The 25,602-nt window shown below is 44.8% G+C and overlaps 1 protein-coding gene across 1 annotated transcript in view; it reads right to left on the bottom strand.

The window, feature by feature from the left end:
• Positions 1 to 4,022: 4,022 nt before the first annotated feature.
• Positions 4,023 to 25,602, bottom strand: part of LOC144174436 (cholecystokinin receptor type A-like) — a 209,604-nt gene continuing 188,024 nt past the window's right edge. The window contains exons 4-6 of the mRNA XM_077703153.1: positions 18,191 to 18,364; positions 12,575 to 13,144; positions 4,023 to 7,655 (exon numbers count right to left, since the gene is read on the bottom strand). Of these exons, the coding sequence (XP_077559279.1) occupies positions 7,624 to 7,655; positions 12,575 to 13,144; positions 18,191 to 18,364 (776 nt within the window). The 3' untranslated portion in view covers positions 4,023 to 7,623. The remainder of the gene's footprint in view (positions 7,656 to 12,574; positions 13,145 to 18,190; positions 18,365 to 25,602) is intronic.

The raw sequence follows: 25,602 nt of genomic DNA, 5'->3' as shown, positions 1-25,602 counted from the left end.
TGTTGCTTGCTTCTGCTACAGCGAAAAACAACAATTGTTGGAATTGTAGTGCGAAGTTACTGCTACTCGTCTTCCTGCGAAAGAAAGTTTGATGACAGACTGCTTTGCGTTGTTGTCCATGTTGCTTGTCGAAACTGCCCTTTTTATTAAACTTGGTGCTCTGAGTAACGGATCACTCGCTGGAAAGAATTTGATGACCAGAAAACAGAGGCTTTCGAAAGTTCTCGAAGCTTTCGAAGCTTTTCGAAGCTTTTGAAAGCAGAAGCTTGTGACGCATGTTCGAATCTCTGAACACGCGCTACTGAAGAAAAAGGTTCTTTTGCACCGAACAAAACCACACGAGTTAAAATTGCGCTTAAGTAGCAGAGCTAGGCTCTGTAAATGTACATATGTGTTGTGTCCCTAACGGCCTCACCGAGCCCAGAGTTAACGGTGTTTTACAAAAGATATAGCCCCGGTGTTTTTCAAAACGGCTTTTCTCAAAAGTCACATAGATGCCATCGCACGGCATCTGTGTCACTTAGTACCTCCCAGAACTCTTATGCGACGCCCGTCCCGCTTCCCGAACCTGAACTCAACAACCAAGTCGTTGAGCGCCGTATTCGAAAAAAAGGCTCCAATCCACGCTGTGAAGGCGGTTTGAAAGCAAAGACTTAAGCGACACCCACAATAATTGCCATGCGTCGTCGCTTCAATTCACACAGGCGTCTCTAGAAAGAGTGAAACCAGCAATTCTGCCAGCCGTTACCTAGAATTCACGGGGGTGGCGCCCCGAACGCAGCATCTTCGGCCAGAACCGGGCTAGAACGGCGCACACCGCCGCTGTAGCCCGGCCGTGCGTCGGCGGAAAGACGACATAGAGGGCATCTTTCGAAAGCTGAGACAGCGGAACTTAGCCGTCCTGATGTGCTAGCTCGGGGCTACACCACCGTGTGACAGACGCGCAGACACGGAAGCAATTAGGCATGCCTGCTTTGTTACCCCCCTTTATACCGATTTAAACTGTTTATTTACTAAGTTTAAGAATTGCCAGAAAGCTGACAGAACTTTTATAATCAGTATTGACCAGAACCAGTTGCCCCTTTTGCCTTTTGTAATACCTCTTAAAACACAACCGAGTTTGTATTCACCAACTTAGAGAACGGAGTCCCATTCATGGCCGGCTGTGCACAAAAGGCACCGTTTCTCTAGTGGTCAGATGTCTGTATGTGGTCTCTACCTTATATTTTTGCGCCCTGAAAACCAATCCTTAACGTGTCTTTGCCGCACGACCACCTAATTCCGTCCGGTCCGGGTTACCCAGGAGGTGCTGTCGAACAAGTTCATCGAGCCGCGCGAAGGAAGCCCAAAATTGACGTGAAGCTGCGCCAAAACAGGTCCAAAACAACCATTGCTTAAGTAGACGACAAAACCGTCACGCCGACGTGCCCGCCCCTGTTAGCAGGCGTCTGCGTGCGGGGAACACTGGGTAACCATTCGCCGCTTCATCTACACTGTGCTCCCAGAGTGAAAACAGCCCTTCGCTCCGCAGCCGCGTTGTGAGTTTCTTGTCCCGCACACCACGAAGAAACCGTTGGCGGGTACAGGTAGAAAGCTTTGCTTTAAAAAGGTCGTCACATATATAATCGATTACGTTTTTCGTCAACGAAGGTTGATCCAATCCTTCATTCCTTACGTGCGAATCGGCATGGTTATGTGAAAAATAAAATAAGCGTGAATGTGTGCGTGCAACTACCTAAACACGGACCTTTCATAAGAATGTGCAAGCCCACCAAAGCGCTAATTTTCGTAGCGCACACAATCACCCAGTTTGTGCGTGCTTCCATGCACACATGTGTTTAGATGCAACATCAGCGCATTGATACTTACGTGCAGGCATGCACAGAAAATCAGAAACATACATGCGACCGTAAATGTATACGTACCTTCAGGTCATTTACGTCCGTGAGATGGGGTTACGAAGACGGCTGTCTCTCATTATCAGTTGCGCACTTATTTCATTATACCTTATGGAAACCTGCTCTAAAGTTTTAGGAAGCAGGAGTATCGCATAATGCTCCCAGTGGCCGTTCTTCCCGCTTCTGGTATCTGTGACCTGAACGTAAAAACCAGTTTCTAGTATTCGTGGTGTTGATGTAACATTTGTAAGTGGTTATCAGCGGTGAGTAACGAGATTCGGCAATGATGAGCGCGAGATCCTGAGTGCTGTAATATTCTAATTACAAAAAACTGATATCGACCTAAGAGTTGGGTTTACCTATGCTTAAAACTAATTATTGGGCAAACCGGAAGAATGCCCGTAACTGCTTCAAACCAAATAAGCGGTACGTCAGCGAACTTGTTCATTTAAGAGGGACGTTATTTAAAAACCTGAGGCAATTCTAAATATACCCAGACGTATCGGTTGCGTTGAGGTCGTGTGGTGTGTTTGCAGGATCACTAGGTAAGTTTTTCGGAGTGCTCAAGCCTTTTCGCTGCACACTCTTTGGGCGCGCTTGTACGACAAAGCCGACATCTCTCGGCAATAGCGTTTCCTGGCAAGGTTGGGGACAGCCTACACCCAGTTGATGTCCACAAAAAGCGCCCTCGAAAGCTGTGCTCGAAATTTCCATTGATGGCACGTGTTCAATCGAGGGTTCATCATAAATAACACATTTGTCAGCTTCTGTGGAAGCAGTGTCAGGGTAGCATTGATTTTACAAGTAGCTGCAGTGGGTTTGATGCTTTAGGTGTACGCTCAGCGTCAGCATCGACAGAAAACTGGTAGATCAACATAGACAGAACAAAAGCGTTTGATTTTTCAGGTTATTACGACGTACTTAGGGACCGCCTGCATTTTCAGGCCTCAACCAGAAGCATGGCGTTCAAGCTCTTCATGCAAAACACCGTGCAGCTCGAGCAAGGTGTGAAAAATCATCTAGGAGCATGTGCCCGACCTCAGTGCCTTCTGCCCTCCTGCCACTCGGAGCAGACTGCGCTGCTGTTAGTGGCACAGCAGTCTACGGCAGCAGATTCCTGCACTTGATTTCCAAGGCCACTGCTGTGAGGCATGGGCGCGGAGTGGCCATGGAGCCCTACAAAATTATTTAAAGTAGCATAGCTGATACACGTGCAAGAATACCAATTTTCGCTCCTTGATGTACATCGGTTAGGCTATTGCTTCGTTCGCTGTTGAAAATGACCGCTACAATTAAGGTGTTTCTCGGTTCTTAAATATCGACTTAGCGTAATTAAACGTTGCTAAAACGGAGGGTGAATGTAAATAATGATTCTTGTTCTGAGAATTTGAGTATAATAAAATCTGTAGCGCTGAAATATTTTTTGCAGTGAAAGAACAGGTCGTCCTTATGAAATTTCAGAAGAGTTCGTTAAAGTGTACTATTGTTAAGAATATTTCCCTGTACCAAAACAGGCAACCTAACTGTAGCCGTGCCCACATCGCTTGCTGTTACGAAATCCCCTGCATCATCAGAACTGTGCCCCAACAGATCCCACTGTAGGTTATAATACTTTTTTGAAAGCCTTGCATCGGCCACTGCTGCGCAGACGGCTGCGCGGCGGCTGAAATAAACCAGTGACGGCGGTCATGACTGTCTGCATGTGCTGAGCGGAGAGTAATGCTCGACAAACAAGTGGTGGTTTGTGAGTAACTACTCAACAAAAATCGTCTCAGGGCAATGGCTCCTTCGCGATAAATATTCAATACTTATATCAATGAACAAGGGTAGAAATAAGGTAATAAATTCACCGACTCAATGCACCAAGCGACATGTAGGCAACATGGGTGTTTTCAACGCAAGTTTCCCGAAAATCTAGATGTTAAATGCGAGCGTGTTTAGAACCTTCGCAGTGAGTAAAAAACACCAGGCTGTGGTTTGGTTTTTCCCCGGTCACCCCTCGCATGTCATACTTTCTTTTGAAATGCAGAATTCAAAAATAAACTCGGAAAACGCGCATACGCGAATTTCAAATTAGAAACAAGACAGCAGTCAGTAGGGACTTCATGAAATGAAGTTGCGTTTATTAATTGTAAAGATGAACACATCGTATCTAAATGACACACATATATCACGGCCCTCAACACAGCAAGTGTCTATTATGGGGACATAGAAGGGAAGTAGTTTATTTTCATTGGTGTATATGTGTTACAAGCGTGGTTCTTTCGTTAATGAATGGGAAGGGCGCACAAGGGTATAAAAATGATATAAACTTAATTCGTGTCAGAAACCACACTCTATGTCATCACAGATGTGCACCGTATGCTAAAACACAGCCACGTACCCTCAAAATAATTTGAAAGTGTAAAGTGTTAGCACACTTTTCCCTGGCGTATTATTCTTTCATACTTAAAACTGTGCATTCGGGCGGGACAAGGAAAAGAAGACACAGGACGGGTCTTCTTTTCCTTGTCCTTAAATTTAGGATCATTGACATGGATCTTAAATTTTGTGCGCAACCTACCCTGAAAAAATGCTGAAGCAACTCATCACAGAGACATTGCTAAGTGCAACAAGTGAACTGCCAACGCCTGACATTGTGTGGAAGGCTATAGGCCAATTTTGTAGGCCGCACAATGGCGAGGAGTCTTAAATATAACAAATTAACATCTCACGCCACGCGCATTGACGTTCTACGTGTCGTTCACTTATTTACATGCTTGGAAAGCTTGGTTTCTCGGCAAAACAGGTTTTTTTGCACACGCAAACTTCGCAAAGTTCTAGAAATTGATAATTTTGATGATGCGCCCATACCTTAAGACTCGCCATAATTTAAACCCAGTTGTGTGATGAAAATAAAAGCAGACGTTGGAACAGTACACGTCGAGGCCAGGACGGTGACATGGAAAATTACGCGTCGATGAAAAAACGTTGGCACGTAAATGGCGTCGTAATTTGCTCTCATCATTGAGCCAGCCGACAACCACGCTTGACACGCCCCCTTCGACATATCGCACGGTAGGGGAAATTGATATCGGGGTCGTCACGTTTGTTCACAGCCCTCTTTTGGGTCGAACATGCAACAAGATAGGAGATCGACCAAGACGAAAGATTCTGCCGGTCACGTGATTAGCGAGTCAGCATGTCCACCGGTAAGAAAGATACCGGCGATTCTAAATATTCCAGGAGTCGAATGATCTAATCTGGCCTGAACATTCGAGTGAGTCAAAATCTCCACTGAGACGAAAGATCAAATCGAGTCTCAAAGTCTTATGGGGCAAAATATTCACGGGGACAAAAAAATAAAAGATTCATTGGCGCCTGTAGAAATAAGTAGACAAAACGTCCAACAAGATGAGATTGAGCCTGAATATCCAACAAAACAATATTTCACCGAGCCTGAATGTTCAACGAGACAAAAGGTGCACTTTTTTTTCGTCTCATTTTACCTTCAGGAACGTTATTTGCAGGTATATTCATAGTAATGGCATAAAGAACCTCAAATTAGTTTGTGGACGGGGAAATGAAAGATTCAGGCAAACCTGAATGTCCAATGACACGAAAAATGCACCGAGGCAGAACACCCAGTGAAGTCTAAACGTCCAAATGGACGAAATATCCACCGAGGAGAAACATCCAATCAATTCTGCATAGCCAACAAACGAAAGATTTAAAACAGAAGATACAACCAATCCTGAGTGTAAAATGATACGAAAATACAAGTGAAACTGAAGACTACATTTGGATATTTTCTCCTATTAGACTTTCCATCGCTTTTGTATTGGAGGCTCTTTGTCTTCGCAGCCAGTAGTAACAACGCCAGTGACGCCTGTTGTGTGCATGACGTCTACATAGGAGGAATACATGTTCGCAGTCAATGCAGCAAACAAGACAGGTGACCACTCGTGAAAATTTAATAGCCAAATAAAAACAGCGGTACACCTTCGCTTAACGTGACACCATTCGACATCGATGCAATATTCGCGTTTTACCTCGCATTGTTTGCACCGTAACAACAAAGGATTCACGGCAAGTGAGATTTTTTTTCGCAGCATCGTTACAGCGGACATTGTGGTCCTGCTTCGATGGTGTCAGTGAATCGCAACGCTAATAAGCAGAAAATAATATCGGACCATGGTACTACGCACATAGATATGTATAATACCCGCACGGAAATTATAAGTACAATGCACTTGTTACATCCTTTCACATTCATGGTATGGAAGTGGAACGGGTGAAATTTATAGTTTCGGAGGTGTTAATAGTTACATCATAACTCTTGTATGGCTGTTATAGGGCCATTAGACACATACAACTTAAAGTGTCCGTTTCATAACATACGTAAACACCTTACGGTCTTGTTTTCGTCGTATGACACTTGTTTATGAAGCATGCTATCTTTGAACGTACAGGTGCCCTTGCTTTTTTTCTACAATTGCTTATTTACTGGAAGTATTGTGTAAAGAAAATATGGTGATAAACTGTCTAATCTAAGATTTCCCAATTGAGTAACTTCCGGTCGAAGACATTATTGGCAACAATTTTATTCCTTGTTTAGCGTTCAAAGCTCCCGCATAGACGCACAACAACTGAAGCATAGAATAAAGCAGGTGCGGGAAGAACTCAGTAGCAGGCACACTTTATGAATCATAGTTGAAAAGTAGCGCATAGAATGATAACCGCACAAGAATATCAGGAAAGACATTGCTGCTGTCATTTTAAGATGAAGCTAATAATGAGTGAAGCTATTATTCGCTTCGTATTTAGAGAAGCAGCTGATGAACTGTGGTCACGTGTGTAGTATGAAAGACATTTTTCTCATTAATGTTGTGAGCATCAGCATCTGATGAGAATTTGTGACGTGTGGAAGATAATGCGCAGTGAACAAAACCATTTTTTAGGGCGTGTCAAGATAACGCAAGAATTTATTTACAAAAAATAGGTCTAGGGTTAAAGTAATGTGGGGTTCGGTAGCGAGTTGTGACTCTTTTTAAATCAAACCATTTTAACACGGCCCACAATCAGGTAAACGTGTAATAAGTTTAGACTGGCCTTGCTGAACTTCATTGTTTGAAAGATGTGACTGTTTAAAAGACTGGACTCAAGTCACTCAAAAAACCTCGCAGGAGGAACATATACTGCGCGACAAAATTATGTGCGACAAACAGACACATAATGCACCTCACCATTCCTCCCATTCCCTGCTATCCTTGCTCGCAAGAGAAACCTGAACCCAAACTATAAATGCAGGCGACTTGGTGACAAACCGTAAATTGCATTTTTGAAAGTAATGAATGTAAAACAATGCGGGCAAAGATGTGTAAACTTTGTGCCAGTGAAGGTTCATCTGTACGGCCGAACCTATGCCGTCTAACATCAAATTTGTCTAGAGTGTTATTTATTGAGCTAGTCCCATTGAGCTTTGCGCCCTTGTGTGATAACTAGGGCCCACTATTGATTTAATCATCGTAGCAGAAACAAGCACCATAAAATGACTGTTACCGACCCTGTCCTTCAAAAACGCATGTCGTTCATAGACGACAGTCGGTTTTTATACAAAAACACTCCTCACGATGAACCCAGAAACGCCGGAGAAGCACTGTTCCAAGTTTGTTTGTCTCGTTTCTGCACCGGAAACCAGAAGTTACCACCTCCTGGGCGTTGAAGCCAGCAGTAACCGTGGTAGCTACAGACAGTCTACACCACGGCCATTGGGAACTGTAAGAAACAAAAAAAAAAACAGTATTAGCAAATATTTTATTACAGAAAAGGAGAAGATTTGGTCCGATTCGGGGAGAATTGATGATTAGGAAATTGGACGTGAGGGTAAATACAAGCAACATGACAGTCAGTTCACTGAGGTGGTTAGCAGGTTCTTTGTCTTGTGAGTGATTCTGAGGGGTACCGCGGAGGCGCAACATTATCTCGTTCAAGTACATTTTTAACAGCGAAGCTGTTTAGCAAACGATACATTTTCGTGTCTGCAGTTAAAAATTCCAAAAAATTGCCCAGCGCACGTACTTTAGCCTGGGCCCTGCGGCGACCACCCTGCTTTTAATAAAAATCAAAAACATGCCTATCGCTCGTGCGTGTGTGCCTTGCGACCACGATCAGCGTCCCCTGCGCACGTTTGTCAAACCAATCATATCCACTTACGGAGATTGGCTTGGATTTCGGCTTCCACCCGGCAGTTAAAAAACCAAGAAAATGAAAGCGGGATGGTACGTTTAGTATATTATATTCACAATTGTCGTATAAAGTGCCCATGAGCAAATATATTCAAAGGCTAGAGTATTATGTACGTCTGTCCTTACGGTACCATTAACCGTAACAAAGTTCAGCAACCATTCTTGTCCGAAGGAGCGGGGAAAGATTAAATGTTATTTGACAGGCATTGGTGCTGCTGTAGGGCCCCCACCCTAACAGCCGAACACAAGGAAAAGGCGTTTCTTTTCGTCCCTCTTTCTACCACTCAGGCCGGTACCAAAGATCTTGATTCAGGGCGTATGGATCGTAAGGTTGCACATATGTTTAAAGAAATTTGTAAAATTTACAATGTTTGTTCACGTAATTTTTGTACTCAGGAATAACGGAATAACATGCGAAGCCCAATAACGTTAGAGACGAATCTCACACTTGTAGTGCGCTGGACTCAGTAACAGGCACGTGCGAAATAACGGGCTCGTCCGTAAGCCACACATGATAAGGTTTCGCTCACTGTCAGGATAAATTTCGGTGACGTACCCCTGCTACCCTTCGTTAGCAGTCAATCTAAGTAGTGACATTATTTCCACACAACGGGCTGAAGTCATACGACTAGACGTTCCAGGTTCAAATTGTGCAGTCTCTGTATATCTGTATAGCCTCTAAGGCAAAGATAATGTTACTCCGCCGCAATCTCAGGTAGGCACCACAAAACTGTTTTACCATTATTATTCTACTTTCACATTTGTGACACATCAAAGGTGCCTGCGTGTATGTCTTTGTATTTCCAACATGATTAATCGGGAGGCCTTTTTTCCCGAACTATAGCCTGCAGTCACGCAGCGCAACAAAAGAGCTCATTTTTTTATTGCCGAAAAACGGTCAGAACCACCCAACAACAATGACTACAAAAGATTGTCGGTGTTTTAAATAGAAGCTGCGTTAGTGAAAGCACTCATTTGAATTCATTAAATTTTTGTCAATGCCGGCAGCAGTGTATGGTTTTGCGTAAGCGAACAACAAGGATATCGTAAAGTTGTCCCGCTTTTTTCCTTTTTTCCCGAGTTATGATACTAGGCGTTCTTTTAATGTTAAGAATCCCCTTCAAGAAAAACAGGCCATTATTCGTACACGGGCGATTCTCAAGGTAGGCTGAGAGGAACCTCCACAGTAATGATAAAAAATGTCTAGGCCCAGCTGGGTACATGCCTTCGTTGCTGATAGATGACGTTAATGGCACACACAAACAGCGTTGCCGTAGCCTCCTACGAGCACTTATACAAGCTCCCAATTTGTGAATCTGCCTGCTGTTTTTTGTGCTATATCGTCCTTTAAAAATAACAGTAAGGAATCCCTGCAGCGAACGGGGCTTTTGAGGCTATGTGTACAAGGAAACTTGACGCTCGCAGTTTAAATTGCAAAAGTATAGGACAGCTCACTGAGCGAAAACAACCCGGCGTAGGCGTTGGCATGGGCGTGCACATGGGTATTGTAATCAGAGAACGGTTCCAACGTGCCTGTGAAGCATACAATAGCACCATGCAGTTCATTCACATTGGTGAAACACAAAGGCTGCGCTGTTCAGCAACGCCTGAGCAAGCGCAGAGCCACGTAGAAAGCTGCGTGTGCAGTTGTGGGTGCCAGTGTGGTGTTCGTCTGAGGAACGTCATGTGAATCACAATCTTCGCTGACCTCACACAGCGGCGCAACGGTTACCACTACACGCAGCGCTAAACCCGAGCAGCACTGAGCGGCGCTCAGTGAGATATTAATTCTCTCGCCTTCACAATTCACGAAAAGTTCTCAGGTGCCCTCGGAGCTTTAAGCGAAGCTTTTACGCTTAGGGAGTTCGTGAAGGAGTAAATGTATTTTTCATATCTGCTAACAACCCCCCCCCCCCCCCCCCCCCCCTGAGGCTTCAGTCGTCTTTGGGGCTTAGAAAACGAAGATGCCGCTGCATGCGCTCTTTGCTCGCGGTCACCACCAAGGTAGCATGCCGTTGGACTTTCTTCTTTATTCCATTAAACCAAATCACTTCATGATGATCATTGAAAGGATGATTTGCACCTCAAGGTAGCACGCCACGTCGCTTGGATATGCAGCTCGTTCCTGTTTCTCTTTAACTCTTTTGCGACGTAAGAGAGCGCGTCGCGAACACGGATGAGCAGGGGCTGCCCAGACGCCGGAGAAATCGTGAGCTTCTGCCATATTTTAGGCTTATAAAGAATGAAACCTGCAGCCGACAGAAATCCCTCTTGGTCACCTCGCGGATTCCGTTAGTATTGATCATTTCGCCTCTATGTATTATATATGTATGCTGGCAGTACGAGCAGACGGCACTATTACCGTCCACCCGCATGCACCTTTCGGCTACACTTGCTTAGCAAGGCGACAAATCTGAGCGAGACAGAAACTGAAGCAAAGCTTACTGTGTGAGGCAGCAAGGCTGCCCGTCATGCAATAATTACGGAGCTCTAGCCTGTGTCGTTTTAGCGAGTGGTCTTTATCTAAGGCTTCCCGAAACACTTATTCTCCATTTACATGGTCCTACCCCACTGTCGATCTAAGGAAAACCTCTAAGCAAGCTCCAAAATTTCCACGTAGACATTTAGTATTATTGACGTAACAAATAAAAGGAAAATGCGTATAGCTATGATTAATGCGTTTAGGAGAGCGTCATTTGCTACTTTATTGAACAACTGGGGCTACAGCCAGGTGTACATTGCCATATTCCGTTTTAAAACTTTAGTGTTCGTTAGAGTGTGTATGAGGGCCTCACAGTGGGGTCTTGTTTTATGACCATACGTCTTGCAAGCTACAGTGATTGGATCGTAAATTACAATCAGAGATCCCGTAAGATGGCAACATTTGAGGAAGCTGAAGTTGATGTTCTATGTATAATGATATCCTATCTCGCTGTTCGTCGGAGTCATAGTGTGGTTCTAATTTGGGCGCAGCCAAGCTTACCAGAAAAGTGCCTTTTTCGGCCCCTGTATAACAACTGCCAGGACACTTGAGCACTTCTTCTGCGAAAACTTTCGAATAAACGCCACTGAGTGCTTATTCCAGTCTTTAGTGCTTCGGGTAATAGTGGCTGCGGCGCTTTTGTGGGAGGTCAGCGGGGCGCGTGCTTGATAGGACGTGTCGCTGCCGCCGAACGCCGCCCTCAAAGCACAAGTTGCGCTTTCCGCTTCTCACTCAGCCCTGCACAGGGCGCGCGGTTGCCTAGCAGCGTGGCCCTTTGTTTGTGTTTTTATTATTCCGAAGATCGTGGTATGGAGTATTTTGGGACTCGTGGGAGACTGTTCTCTGATTCCGATGGAGACGGCGTCTTCCTCGCTAAATTGGACGTTCAGTGCTTTCGGATTCAACGTTATCGTGCTTAAACACTCCGCTCTGCGCGCCGAGACTAAATGCTACTACTTTGCGATAAGGGCTAAAAAAAGGGCACAAATTGCAAACGGAGCAGTTACTCTGCCGTGTGCGCTGTCTTACGCTGGGCACTAACGCTGGCATCTTGCCACGACGCTATGCCGGCGCTACATGAAACACGGCGCTCGAGGTACTGTAACGCAATGATGAAAATATCAGTCATACAGCCGGAAATGAGCTTGGCACCTTGTGGATTCATGGCACTCCAGACGCTGATATTAGGCTTTCGCGTTCAACGCAAAAAGCAGTTTTGAGGGCTCGTGAAAATATTTTCGTTTCTCTACAATTCTCTGCAGCATTCTTTCGGCGCCAGCCGAAGGATGCACACCACGTATGAACTTTGCTTGAAATGGATCACTTGTCACACACATGGAAAATACACAAGAATAGAAAGCTCCCGCAAATTTTCGGCCTTTCTCAATGTGGCATATGTGAGAAATGTATTGAATCTTTTAAAACCTCTCAATACTGTAATTTAAGGAATGGCAGAAATGTAAAGGCAGACTGTGGCGTTTAACCGAAGGTAGAAAAAATGAGCAAAAATGTGCACCCTTAGGAGAAACTGCTGTTCCACGAAAGAATGGCTGATAGCAAATGCAACTGGTATACACGTGTTTTAAGTGCATACAAAAATAACGTCTAGCCGAAGGTGACAGAGATGCAAGAATGGGATCACTAAAAAAAGCACTAACACCACAGCATGAAAAACAGCACAAGTCCATTTCTCTAAAGACTTAATACTCAAAATACATGCCATGTCGCAAAAACAACTAAAAAGCCGCAGGGAACACGGCATGCGTAACACGAAAGAAAGACAATGGTGTTTCTTTGCAGGTGCTTCTAAACAAATTGTGCAGGAAAAGGAAAATCGCAAAACTTGCAATAACAAAAAGGAAAATTGGGCCTACTGTGCGGTGGAAAGTGACGATGGGAGCTGAATAGTAACACCGCAAGATAAAATGGTTTGGCGGAGGGGTTCGCATATGCAAGTAAGCGCTCACGTTTCTTCGCCGCATCCTGGTACACGAACGTGGTTCCTGACGCCATGCTCGCCTCGCGCGCCGAGCACTGGCGGGCAAGCCAGGACCCAGCGTGGCCGCAGCAGCTGCTGTTCCTGCGGCAGCCGACGGCGGACAGGAATCCTTGGCGGAACTTTTGGTGCATGAAGCAGTAGGTGATGGGATTGGAGCAAGAGGAGGCGTAAGCGAGGAGGTGAACGACGCTGACACCCGCGGAGCCGAGCCAGTCATATACGGCGTCCGGATCGTACAGTGACCACGTGTGCACAACGTACAGCGGAGTCCAGCACACGAAGAACTCGACCACGACCACGAATAGCATGCGGATGACGCGCACCATGGCCGCCTGGTTTTTATCCGCGTTTACACCGCGAACGAGGACACTCTGACAGCGAACACCGTTGGCCGATCTACCCAGCGTCCTGCTGCTTGTGGTCTCTGATGTTGTGGTCACCATACAGGTTGCCTCCTCTCGTCCCGGAGGAGTCTCTGCCTTGCTTCCGGGGCTGTTGGCGCTGCCCTTTTCCCGGTACGGTGATTTCAGAGGTATTCCTGCGTTTTCAGCAAGTAAGAGAAACAAAAGGACGCACGAAATGGTAAGATTTAGAGTAACGCCAAGAAGGAACTGAGATTTGCAGTATTTCTTTCGAAATTAAGGCTCTTAACTCTGTGGGTAGTCGGTTATTACATGAATAAGGAACAACCCATAGCAACCAATTCAGGGGATGGAACAGAAACAAAGACAAATCACTGCAACGCCACCAGCCGAAGTGTCGTAATCGATCACTCCCCGCAACGCTGCTATGGGCAAATAATGAGTAGCAAGAAGAACAAACAACCTCTTGACATACAGAGAACATAGATCGCCGTTTGTTGCGGGAGCCAATATTACTCTAAGGCATAGGTTACTCTGCAATTTCGCTCGGGCTGAAAGCAATCCATCTGGTACCAAACCGCACGCATATCGAGAGACAGGGCATGTGATTTCAACGCATCGTTTTATTGCCCGGGTGAAAAAGAATGCAAGTTTTCCCGGCAAAAGGGTTATAAAGCGACACTCGGATATGTGAACCCTTGCTCTCGACATGCAAGCATTGACTACCATGAGTGAGCAAAATATTACGCAAATAATTAGCTCAAACTAATGAGCAGAGGAGCACGTTATTTGGTAACAGACGGTGTCAGATATCTGTGCTTATAAGCAGCAGAAGCATAAACCCAGACCCGGAGTAGCCGATCCGCCCCAAAGCAACCGCTGCAGGGGTATTACAGACAGTGAAAAAGAGAATTTTTTGTGTTCCATCACTTTCTCACTTTCTGCGGAGAGGTAAAAGACAATTTTATTGTATGTGTGTATTCTTGATTATAAAGAAAACTCCCATTTTTGTCTTTTTTTTCTAGGAAGAGAGCTCGATGCTAAATCTACTCCATATTCCGGCTACAGGGGCACTGCAAGAGCGTTATTTCCACCTCGAAAGTACGTCAAGGCCGCAAATATTCTTTATAACGTCAGTACCTTTATGAGCAAGACTGAATTCCAGGCCCCGGGGAATTTAAAGTGAAGCATTCATGGCAAACAGGAACAGAGGAACCGATGGCATGCCCCATCAGTGATGCAATTACTCTTGACGTTAGCGCAGGGCCGTTGAGTAGCAATCGCTGCATTACTAAAGGGTCCCATAGCGCAAGGCCTCCTAAACGAGCGGTGAATGCTTTCAAAGTTCCGGGATGGAGGCTAGCGGTTACTGGAAGTTTCAAATGAGGGCAGATAATTAAGTTGGCGAAAATCTGTGGTTAGCGTCTTTATTTAAAATCTTATTCTTATCTTATTGTTACCTTAATCTTATTCTTATCAGAACTTAAATTGGGTGGCTGAGGCCTCTGTCAGGCCACGTTCACCTTTAGTCCCAGCCTCCCCTTCGCTTTGCCAAGAAATAAAAATCAAATACTCAAATACTCAAATTTCTGTGAAGCCGTCTACCTTGCGCTTTATTGCAAGGGTGGTTCCTGTCATCCTGCTTGGTTCTTCGTCTACATTTTGCGTTTTTCATGGCCACGATAGACTACAAGTTGGCCCAGATGTCCGCCCTAATCTTCATAGACGAGCACTGCCAGGCAATAGCGTAGCAGCGATGCACATCCCTCTAGGCTGTTCTTAAACGCAATGATTAGGTACATGTCTGGACACTTCTATAAATGAAAATGAAACCTGCGCACCACTATCAAGATTACAAGGCTTTTCTTCCCCTTTGTCTGTGCAATACACATGTACATTTTTTTCTAAACTCTGGCATTCGTTTTAAACTGTAGCTAACTTAAATTCAATCCCTCGGGGCATAATTTAACTGTTTCTTTTTATAGCAATGAATTGTGTAATCCACGAGCAATTTACGTGTGTCTGGCATGAGTGAAAAATTAGTCAACAGTAGGGATGCTCAAATTTTCTGGGAGCGGGTACCTTGGATGCTGCCGGTGCTGTACCCATGTCCATCAAAATCCAAGACACATACGTTTCAGAGTTTGAAACCTGACTCAAGGTTTATAACAAGTCAGAGAGCTCTTCTACATGTCTTAATCATGAGCTTCCCTTCCCAAAAGTGGCATAGACAGAACTGGACAACCAATCGTTCAACCATTGCAAATTCCTGGGAGGGTAGTCCCAGCTGTCAACATTACGAACAGCCTTCACACCATTCCTTAAATGATTAAGAGGAGCTGACCACTGTGGCTGGCTGCAGATACTCTTGAGGCATGAAAAACACTTGATCTTGCTAGGATTCATATTTCTTTCCTCCTTCTATAATTTCCCTTTCTCCAGCGCAGGGTAGCCAACTAGATTTTCTTCCGTGGGAACATTCATGTACTTCCTTTTGAATTCCCTATATGAGCGCACTGTAGACATACATTTTGCTTGAATGTAAACACCTGCGAAAGGAAAATTATTGACCATCATAATACAAGTGCACACTCTGGTATTATTTTCGCTTCAAATTCTGCCTATAGCCCGGATACTGAGCATAACCGCAGACACATAACATTTTTCGATGACCCCAACCTATCTAAGACAAACCTTGTGGTTGGGTGGCCTTGCCTAGTGGTTCGGCGCAGTCTCGTGGCAGTAAACGGCCTGTAACTGTACCCTCGAAGGCATTGCCCTAGGTGGGCTTCACCACAACGCCTCACAGTGTTTCGGAGTGCGCAGCCCATTCCATTCTACTTCCATTCCGAGAAATTCAAACTTGCCGCAGTTTGGTTACTTTCAATTTCGCGGAATTCTAAAATTTTACCCATTCTCTTTCCTGGAATGGCCGGGATGTTCAATGCTATTTCTGTAATTCCTCAATGTAGAAATTACTCCTTGGTGGCTGTATCGGGTTACGAACGCAAGATAATTACCAGACCAACAGACCAGACGTTACCAGACGCGTTGAGAACTGCAAAAATATGCATACACGTCGCCAAAGCCGTGGGATTGCAGCAGCCTGCTGGCATCGCGGGCAGAGAAAGATGTACTATATAAAAACTATTGTGGCAGAGATGCTTTCTCTTGCGGTGTGAGAATGCGCGAGCATCAATGCTCTTTGAGATATGTCGCCGAGTTATGCAACTAAATATAGTGTCGCTAATTTTTGTGCTACTTACGTTTGGCGTTGCTAAGGGTATGATGTCGCGAAACAACCGACGCCACAAACACACCACCGTTCGACCTTTTCATCATTACCATTTTTTTTCTTGCGTTTTTCTGCTTCTTGTATCAGTTGTTACGAACAACAACCTTCGCCAATCGCTCTGGTTCGACCTCTGTTCGAGTTTAACGTCAAGAAACATTGTCTTAAGGCTTAAAGAAGTACCAATCAACGCCGAACTCATTGTACGTTAAGCTGCGGGTACCGGTTGAAGACGTAAGTTCTAATATTATGCCCGGTATGATTAAGGTCGGGCCATAACACACCTGCGTCCACCCTTTCCTCGCCACCCGTTCGGCTATTTACCTTGCGATTTTTCTGATATTTTGTATGGTCCCCGGCCACCCTTTCCCAGTGAAGATTCATAATACATCACAATTTTTTTTTTGTTCAGCCACAGCTAGCCTTCAAGCCAGTGGGGATATGAAATCGGCGCATACTCGCGTTCGCAGCCACCATACACGTCAGGCCAACGCATAGCCGCTGGCCAACGTATACATGCTTTCGGAGCCACTGCATATTCGTGTTTACAGCTAACTTAAATTTTTCGCGCACGTTTCTGGCCTCACGCATACACGGGGACACCGCGTTTTTGACTACCTGAGTCACGCAATCCTGGAGCTAGGTTCACCCTTAACAAGTCTTCTATGCGTGCCACCCTTCCTACTTCACCGCCTGGCATCAGTCTACATCACAAACCTGTCAGTGCATGTTCTGTGCGCGAAGTTAAACTTCTAAACGTTAAACTAAAAGCGAGCTCGTGAACTGCAAATTGTGAAGCGTGAAAGGGAAACAAATGTCATGACGGAATAGTTGCGTTAACGCTTTGAAATTATGTGGCCACACAGGAATGTACGAGTGTGACCGTGTCCTGATCGCTCCTAAATCGTTAAAATGTGGTATTTTATTTTAGTATATTACATTTTGTATTATCTGAGGCTGATAACTGGCATTTAAAAATTGCTCAATTATGCTACCCAGTGAGATTACATCCGCAGCGACAGATGTTAAGATCTCCATGACGGGCTAAGGTGGCAGCGATTGCTGCTCTCGGTTTTGACGATTGCGCGGATGCTGAATACGACGGTAAGCGCGCTAGGCAGTCACTTCGGCACACCTTAGGCGCCCGAAACAATTTACCTGTTTAGAACTTCTCTTGTGGCTGATTGAATGGGAGTCACCACTTTCATCGACGACTTCACAGCAGCCGCCAAAAAAACTAAAGTCAACAATTGGGCGCTTCAGTCGCAGTGATGCTGGTTCCAGAGCCAGCTTGGCTGTAGGTCGCAGCTTAAGATCGAAGCAGCTACTCTAAAAACTGAGCCCATCACATTCTCGTCCCACTCCGGGAAAAAGCGCCTAATTTCACCCCGATTCCATTTCTCTAGGCATTGCTGCTGGCATTTTATTATTTTGCCATTGCGAGGTCGCGAAACTGTGAAATTAATCCGGAGTCAATCCGATTCCGTAGTGTAAACTCCGCCACACTGCGCCCCAGTACTACCATTCGTCGTTGTCAAACTTGCTAATTCGGTGAATGGCGAGGCGAAGCATGCGATAATAGTGAACAAATCTGTGCCGGCAGGCACAACAGCGCACACGTACGGATTGGTCTGTTGACCCTGTGCAGATTTTATTTCTTACTCTAATCGCATTCTGGGACTCGATATTAACCAAATTTACACAGTTGGTCACAGTTACAGCTTGTACTGGGGAGTTGTGGTGAAGCCCGCCTGAGGCAATTTCTTGGAGTGTAGGGATGCGGGGTAACGCGGCATTTCTGAATGGTTCCTGTCAAGTTATCCAACAAAATGATTGTACACATTGATTTGATTTACTTTCTGGGAGCGATCACATGAATCGGAGCTCCGGAGATAGCGTCTAGACCTCATCGTAACAGAATTTCACTCACCCAAAGCGACCGAGCGATGCTCCAGACGGATTCCGAGACAGAGTGTTCGCGTTATGATAGCATACACGACAGTCATGATGAGCAGCGGTAGCACCAGAAGCACGGAGTCCAGGTACAGGTTAAAACCCTTCTCGGACACGTCGCTGGGCCACAGTTCACGGCATTTGTGGCGTCCTGCAAAATGCGTGCAAAAACTGATGTAAGAGTTTGGAGGAATGTGATCCTCGGAGAGTCCAGCACAGTTTGTAAACAAATCAGGGAGCCACAAATTGTGCAGAACAAAAACACCGCCGTTGGCGTCGTAACGACTACCTGCGAGGGCGCTTACTTCAAACACTGAAGCGAGCAGTGTACCTGTCTTCACAGAAGTGATGGATTGGTACGTGAGCTTCCCTGGAGATTTCACGGAGAATTTTTTATCCATCTTCTCGCAGTGGATAGGGAATATAAGTTATGATGGGAGGGATAAGTGTACGTTGTACGCGGTCAAGGCGCTGAGGGTCAAGGCGCTGAAGCGACCACAGAACGTGGTCGCTTACGCATTGCGGTAGCACAACGAGGGTCCATTTCTTTTCCCCTTCGAAGTTTTTGCTGTTTCTGTGCAGCAAACTTATAAATATGGTTCTGCCTCCACTAAACTCAATACAGTTCTGTTCGTGCAAGCATGCAATTTTCCGTTTTCCACTTCGTCCGCTTACATAAAGGTAAGGAGTTACGCTTCATGCGTTTATTTGCACACATTAACATAACAAAATGCCCCCTCTTTTAGACAAACTTGATATAATATGCATTGTATAACACAAGAGCATAAACAAAATGAAATGTGATAAAAAATATGAATGTGCGATTAAAAAAAAACTAACGTCATTCCGGCAGCTTCCATCTTTGTACGGTGCAAGAATCTTTCTACAGAGAATTGTTGCCTTTGTATTTTGCTTGCGCAAGAACCACATCATGTTTGGGCTGAAAGTTTCCTTAAGCTTTCTATTGAACGTATATAAAGTGTGCATAACTGTATAATTATTAATAAAGATGCCTGAAGCATCTGGCTAGTATATAACGTTCCGTCTGGTGCCCATCTGCCAAAAATCGCCCCACGATGCACGAATTTAAAACGCTTACTGCAAGAAAAAGAAACACAATCATCAAATGGCAACGCTTAAGGAGTAAAGTAAAAGAACTTTACTTGCACGGGCACATTAACGCGATTAGTGTAAAAGCACACCATGCCAGGTGACAAAATATCTTTTATATTCTAAAGTATTGGCGAAAATTGAGGGCGCGTGGGGCCAGCACACGCAATTTTGACTCAATGATTTTCGACACCGGAAACCCTAAATGCCAATTCGGTGAAGTTGTTAACAAGATACGAAAAAAATTTTTACGTGAGATAGTAGGTACGTAACGTCTGGAAATTTGTGGCGTGGTGAGTTCGTGTTATCACATAAAAAGTAATTACTCTTGCAAGTGGAATACGTGACGGTATTTAGTAGTGATGGTAATGATGTGAGAGAAACGTGAGAGAACACGTCCGCAAGTGGGGTACATTATAAGCACAGAAATGAGTTTTTTCAACGAAACTTCATGAAGCTATAAAAGGCAAAGATTTGTACTAAAGCCTAAGTATTAGGCAGGTTTAGGCCTCTCTGTAAGTGCTAATACAGCAAAAACGGTATCTCAGATATCCGCGGTCCGCCTGAGATGACTACACAAAATTGATAATGACTAAAAATATAAAAACAAGTTACAGAATGCTTGAACACGAAGCATATCCAGGCAACATTATTCCAAATGCCCAACTTGGTGGTATATGTCAGGCATGTCTACATTGTTCAGCGCAATGAAGACCTTAGGAGTAAGTGAGGGAAAACTTCGGTAAATTTTTTACAGTGCGGGCATTCTTTTTGTTAAACGTATACGTTGCATATGTTTTCACCGTAGCGATTTTAAGCAACGAGAAATGTCATGAATAGATACTCTTCCAAAAAGGACATATGGCCTAACTTTCCAAAGGGTCAATGGGACAGCGGGGGTCTAAATGTAGAGAAAGAAAAAAGGAAAATAAGTTATATTATGGCTGGTGACGATGACGACGTCGACAATGACGATGATCGAATAAGACACGTTCCGCAATTGGAGACTCATGCTTTCAAAGTCACTACATCATAAAGAGTGGTTAAATGGCGTCATAAGTTTTTAAAGACGATAGTCGTTCTAGGGCTAATTAAACGCAGAAATTTGGGTCTGTCTGTCTGTCTGTCTGTCTGTCTGTCTGTCTGTCTGTCTGTCTGTCTGTCTGTCTGTCTGTCTGTCTGTCTGTCTGTCTGTCCCTCAATTCTGCCACCCCGCCAAACTGAAACAGAAGCTGTGCAATATACGCCGACCCCCATCTACAGGCTCAGGTATTGTGTCAATATTTATACGTGTCAACACTGTTGAGCAATAACAAGACATTACGAAAATATAGGGCAGAAAATCAATATAGAAGTATTTCAGTGTTCCTTTCTTTAAAAAATTATGGATGCATGTTTTTTTTGCGATAGCAAAATGAAAGAGTAGATCAAGCGCAGAAAACCGTCGCCTGCTTTTGCCCGCGCTGCTATGGCTCCTGGCGGCTTTGAGGAACTCAAACGGCAAAAGTAGCGAAAGGTTTTAACAGGCACGTTCCACGCTCCGCTTGGAACGGTTGTGGAGTAGGGCAACATGGTTCTATAAATGTTTGAGTAGGGTGCCTCGATTCACGCGCGTCTCCGCCGTACGGCAGCGCTGGCATCGAAGTGCCTGACTTGGAGCAGTGGAGGGGGGTAAATTTAAATTGACTTGAGCGAACTAGTAGCGTGTTATCTTGTGAGGAACGATACTGGAGTGGAACAGCATGAGAGGTGAGCGGGAAAGAGAAGGGAGGCATTTACTTGGCAGGGGCACACTGTCGACTATTGTCTTTCGTTGACATTTCCAACGAAAGGAGCAGATACGCGGCCATATGTTTTTCCTGCTTGTTGCGGTACTTAGCCGAGGTACGTGAGTTCTATCCCTATCGCGGCGGCTGCTTTTGAGATTGCGGCGAAAAGAGAAAATGCCTGTGGGTCGAGAATTCGGCGTGCGTTAAAGATATCAGGAGGTCATAATTAATCTCGTGCCATCCACAACGGCACGCCTCATAACCCAGTTGTACGTTCCGCACATTAATTTAAATTTGTCATCGCCATTTTTGTACCCATTTTCAATTTCATCAATTTTTCTTATTTCAATTTTTGATAAAAATATGAGAATGCTCCTGCGTAGTGCAAATAGATCTATACCCCTGCCCTTTTCCAAACCCCCGTATTTGCGACACTCCTGCACTTAAACAAACGCTGCCGCTTTTGTTAAAATGGTGGGATAGCTTTAAATTCGAACTTCTCTGGAATTGCCGGAATGTGCTTTGTTGTTTTCTGCAACATTTGTTTTTGCTGTTCAATCGATTAAGCACCTGAGGCATTCGAAACGGCACATCGCAAGCTAGAACGTGTAATCGCAAGTGGCGTGGGCTATGTGCCTCTTTGAATTGCGATCATCCAGATTGGTACGGTCGAAAGAAAAGAGACATAACTCTGAGTATTTTGAACTCACGATAAACATAGGCAATGGCGAAAGTTTAAACCAACGCAGTTGCCGTCATATCGAGCGGAAAAAACCTTTCTATTAAGATGCCAAAATAAAGATGAAAATATGCATTGCAGCTATTTTTGACCAAGAAGAAAACGTTTTGTAATCGAAGCGCGGCGCGCGGGATGGGTGACGCTTATGGAATGGCGCAAACGACGAAGGTTATTCCTGAAAATTGAACGCGCACGAAGAAACAAAGCTGCCGTGATTGCTTACGGAGATAGAAAGCAAACTCTAAACGGCTGTTGACAGGAGCCATTCCCAACGACAACCTGTCGCGGCGCGCTACGTCGTTAGAAGAGAGCATTTAAAGAATGCCGCATAGCATATCCTGTGGGTAAACCGTTTGTTATTTCATATGTTTCTGCTCCGAAGGCAGGAAAGTTACTATTGTATCTTCATCCCACTGGGAGCAGGCCCTGGGCAGCTCCGACGAGTCCAGCCAAGTGCTGGTTACCTGCCGAGCCCTGGCGGTCACGGCGGACCTCTGGTCCTCCGCCACCCCCACTCGCTAACCCGGTTTTTTTTAAATAAAGTTTTGTTCTCTCTCTCTCTCTCTATCTCCCTTGATGTCTAATAGCTTAATACTTCAGTACAAAGCCTTCGGCGCCACTCGCAAGCAAGCGTGCACAGCCTGTGATGTACTTGGAAACTGCGGCAGTATTTTTGTTTTCAGCCCGTTACACGTCATCTGTTTGCGTGCACGGCCTTGTTGCGACCGCCTGTCCGAATATTGTTCCTTAAAAGCGGCTCGGCCTATGAGTCGGCGCACCGTTTCAAGTTCTCCGACATTTCAAGAATGTTGTATTTGCTCAGTTGCCCCGTATAGTGCCGACGAAGAGTTCAATATTTATTTTCGAAAGTTGCACCGCACTATGTATGTCAAGCCCGCACCCTACAGCGACAAAGGGCTGTTTATTTTTCTTGGAAAAACGTCTTCACCATGTATTTGTCTCTGTCTTCAAAGGTTTAAAGGAGTTTAGGCGAATTATATTTCTCAAAGTGCACCGTGTCGGTATCTCGACATTACTCTCGAGTTCTCCGCGACAGCCCTATGTTCTTCTGGGTGACGTCGAATTGTTTGTTTTGAAGAATTTTAAAGCGGTAATTCTTGACATTCGAGAATTTCTCGATATCTCTGTACTCCCGCATGTGTGTCCCATGTTTTTTTCAAATACTTTGTCAAGTTGTTTTCCCCAGCAGAGATAATAATGGTCCTTCACTGAATCTTTTGTGTCAATCGAAGTGTTGATGGATGAATACAAGTGATATTGTCGTCACCGAAAATTTTGTGGGGCCTCCTTTCGAATCTGTCACGTTTCAAAAAAGTAGGGAGCGGGTAACGTATCATTGCGGCTGTTAATACGTTGAGATACTCTTCAATACCAGGGAAGAAAGGATTTTAGACCGGAGAGCTGTGTCGTTTTGCGATCAACTCACTATCAGCGTCGCTGAACCTTAACGTAACATCACATCTATTTACGCCATGGTTGTTGTTCTAAGTAAATGAAGCAAAACCCCCCAGGTAAGAAGTGTTGGTTTTCTATAGTGCGTATAAATTGATGTTCAAGGAAGTGTTATTGAAATAACGAGGTTTTCGACGTATCTCTCTGATTGGAACGGCAACTGAATTCATTGGTGTAAATGCAATTATGCCGACAACAAAATAGATTCAGTTTACGATGGGAAATTTAAGAGGGCTTAAAACACGCCATGCAACTTTGTTTTGCTTAAAAGAACTAGGCTTTGGTAATTAACTCCCTCAACACATTTGCAGCCACAAGAAAGGATCAGAAATATTTAACAACTTATATGTTTCGCGCTACACTAGGCGGGTGGTGACTTATAAGAGGAATATTAAAGACAGAGTTATAAGAATTTTAACTGAAAGGAAACAGTCAAGTGATGTAAACAAACGAAACTAAAGGCAGCCATGCAGTTGGACGTCCTCCTTTTTTTTTTTTTTTTGGTGTGGCTTCTGTTGGCGCTTGCCAGCGGCGAGAAAATGGTTGGTGAGTCGTCCCTGCTTCATCAGTTTTTCGTAATATCATGCTTCGTGTTTGGAAGTTTGAGTTGAAATTATTTTTATTGACATTAGGTGCACGTCACCTTTTAAATGAACCAAACTTCTATGTTTTTCTTGGCCCTTTAAATACCAAAAGAAATCATGGTGGCCAACGCACTGGCTTCACTGCTACTTCAAAACGTAATTGTCAATGTGCATCTATTTCTCGCCGGAACTCCAAAGGTAAAAAAAAATTCGCTGTGAGAGAACCCGGTTCAACCATGTTTTTCGAGCGATAGCAGCTACGTTCTGGTGAAGCGGCTGGAGACTTTGTGGCAGCGACTATCACATATACAATTGCACCACAAGCCGCACACAGACGTCGCCGGGTGCTGTAGGCGCGAACGTGCCGAGGGCGGAGTGAAGCCGTTGTTTATCGACCGATGGCTCTGTTTTAGCGCTGAGAGCGCGCAGTGAGCACGCACATTTTCTTGCGGTACTCCCCCTCCTTACTCTTCCTCCATATACCCCTCCCTGCGCCCCCATGACCTCCAGTGGGAACGAACGGCCGATTAGGCACTTTCACTCCGCAACCGCGCGATGCGCGGGCTGCACCTTGGCTGAGCTTGGAAGTCAAACTTCCGGAACGAGGCTGTTTCTAAGCGTGTACTTGGAGTAATAGAGCCTTCGCACTAAATTTTGAAAATCCCATGCGACCAAAACTGTAGATGGCAGATGTGCGTAACGAATCCTGACGTATGCGAATAAATGGCGAAACTGCTTGTGAATCCAAAACATTTATTGTACCAAAGATTAAGTTAGTTATCAAAGATCTAGTTAAAGGAGTGTCAACAAAAAGATAATTCAAGCTGCTTGGTATATTCTAAACTTGCGAAAACAGCGTGCCGACAAAACGATGACAGCAAAACAGGATGACGCACAGAACGAAAAAAAAAGCACAGGTTTGGTCAGTTGACCTTTCTTGGTCCTGTCTGTATGCTGTTTCCGTATGTTTAGAGAAGGGTTTCTCTCCCATTTTTGACTTTTCTTTTTATTAAAAAAAAATAAGGCTCCAAAGCAACGTCGGCTTCGTGAGGTGTGTTGATGGCGCGTATTTTCGCGTATGTATTGGTGGAGGCAAGTTCATGTTAGCGCAGTGTACTGGAAAGAGATCCATGTCAGTCTCTGAAGGCATATTTTCGCGATCGGCAATGAGAGGAACACTCCTCCTGTCCGATTAGGGCCTCCTCCACGTCAAAGGCACTTCGTATGCTGTTTTCTGTATAAATTGGCTCGATGATATCCCTTCACATTCATTACGAGGCTGAACGCTTGAAACCCGTAAACGTCGATAAAATGGGTGACGATGGTCATATACTAAGCACCCTTAGGGAGCGAAGGATTGTTCTTTGACAGGCGATTTCTTACGCCAACGACTGGCACAATTGGCTTGCCTTGAGCATAAAGAAACATGGCTTCTTCGGGCCTGGATCAATGTAGCGCCCGCACTTGTATTCAGCCAGTCAACGACGGGAAATTTCTGGTCAGCAGGGAATGCCAGACCGCAAACAGCTTTTTCCTCATTTTCCATTGCAAACAAAGCAAGTGTAGGGACTATATAACTAGTACACTGTATGAACTAGACAAAATAATCCTTGCATTTTCGGTGACTTTCAGTGATTATGACACGCCCGTAGTTTCCCGGTTTGAATGCAAATGCTGGGAGCTGTAATAACCCCTGCCCAATCAAAGGTGAACG

The sequence above is a fragment of the Haemaphysalis longicornis genome, unplaced genomic scaffold, assembly GCF_048455015.1.
Source record: "Haemaphysalis longicornis isolate Haplotype H1 unplaced genomic scaffold, Haemaphysalis longicornis Haplotype H1 scaffold_3, whole genome shotgun sequence".
NCBI classification, from domain to species: domain Eukaryota; kingdom Metazoa; phylum Arthropoda; class Arachnida; order Ixodida; family Ixodidae; genus Haemaphysalis; species Haemaphysalis longicornis.
Note: the sequence above shows the minus strand (reverse complement) of the source record. Positions and strands in the feature narration are given on the sequence as shown.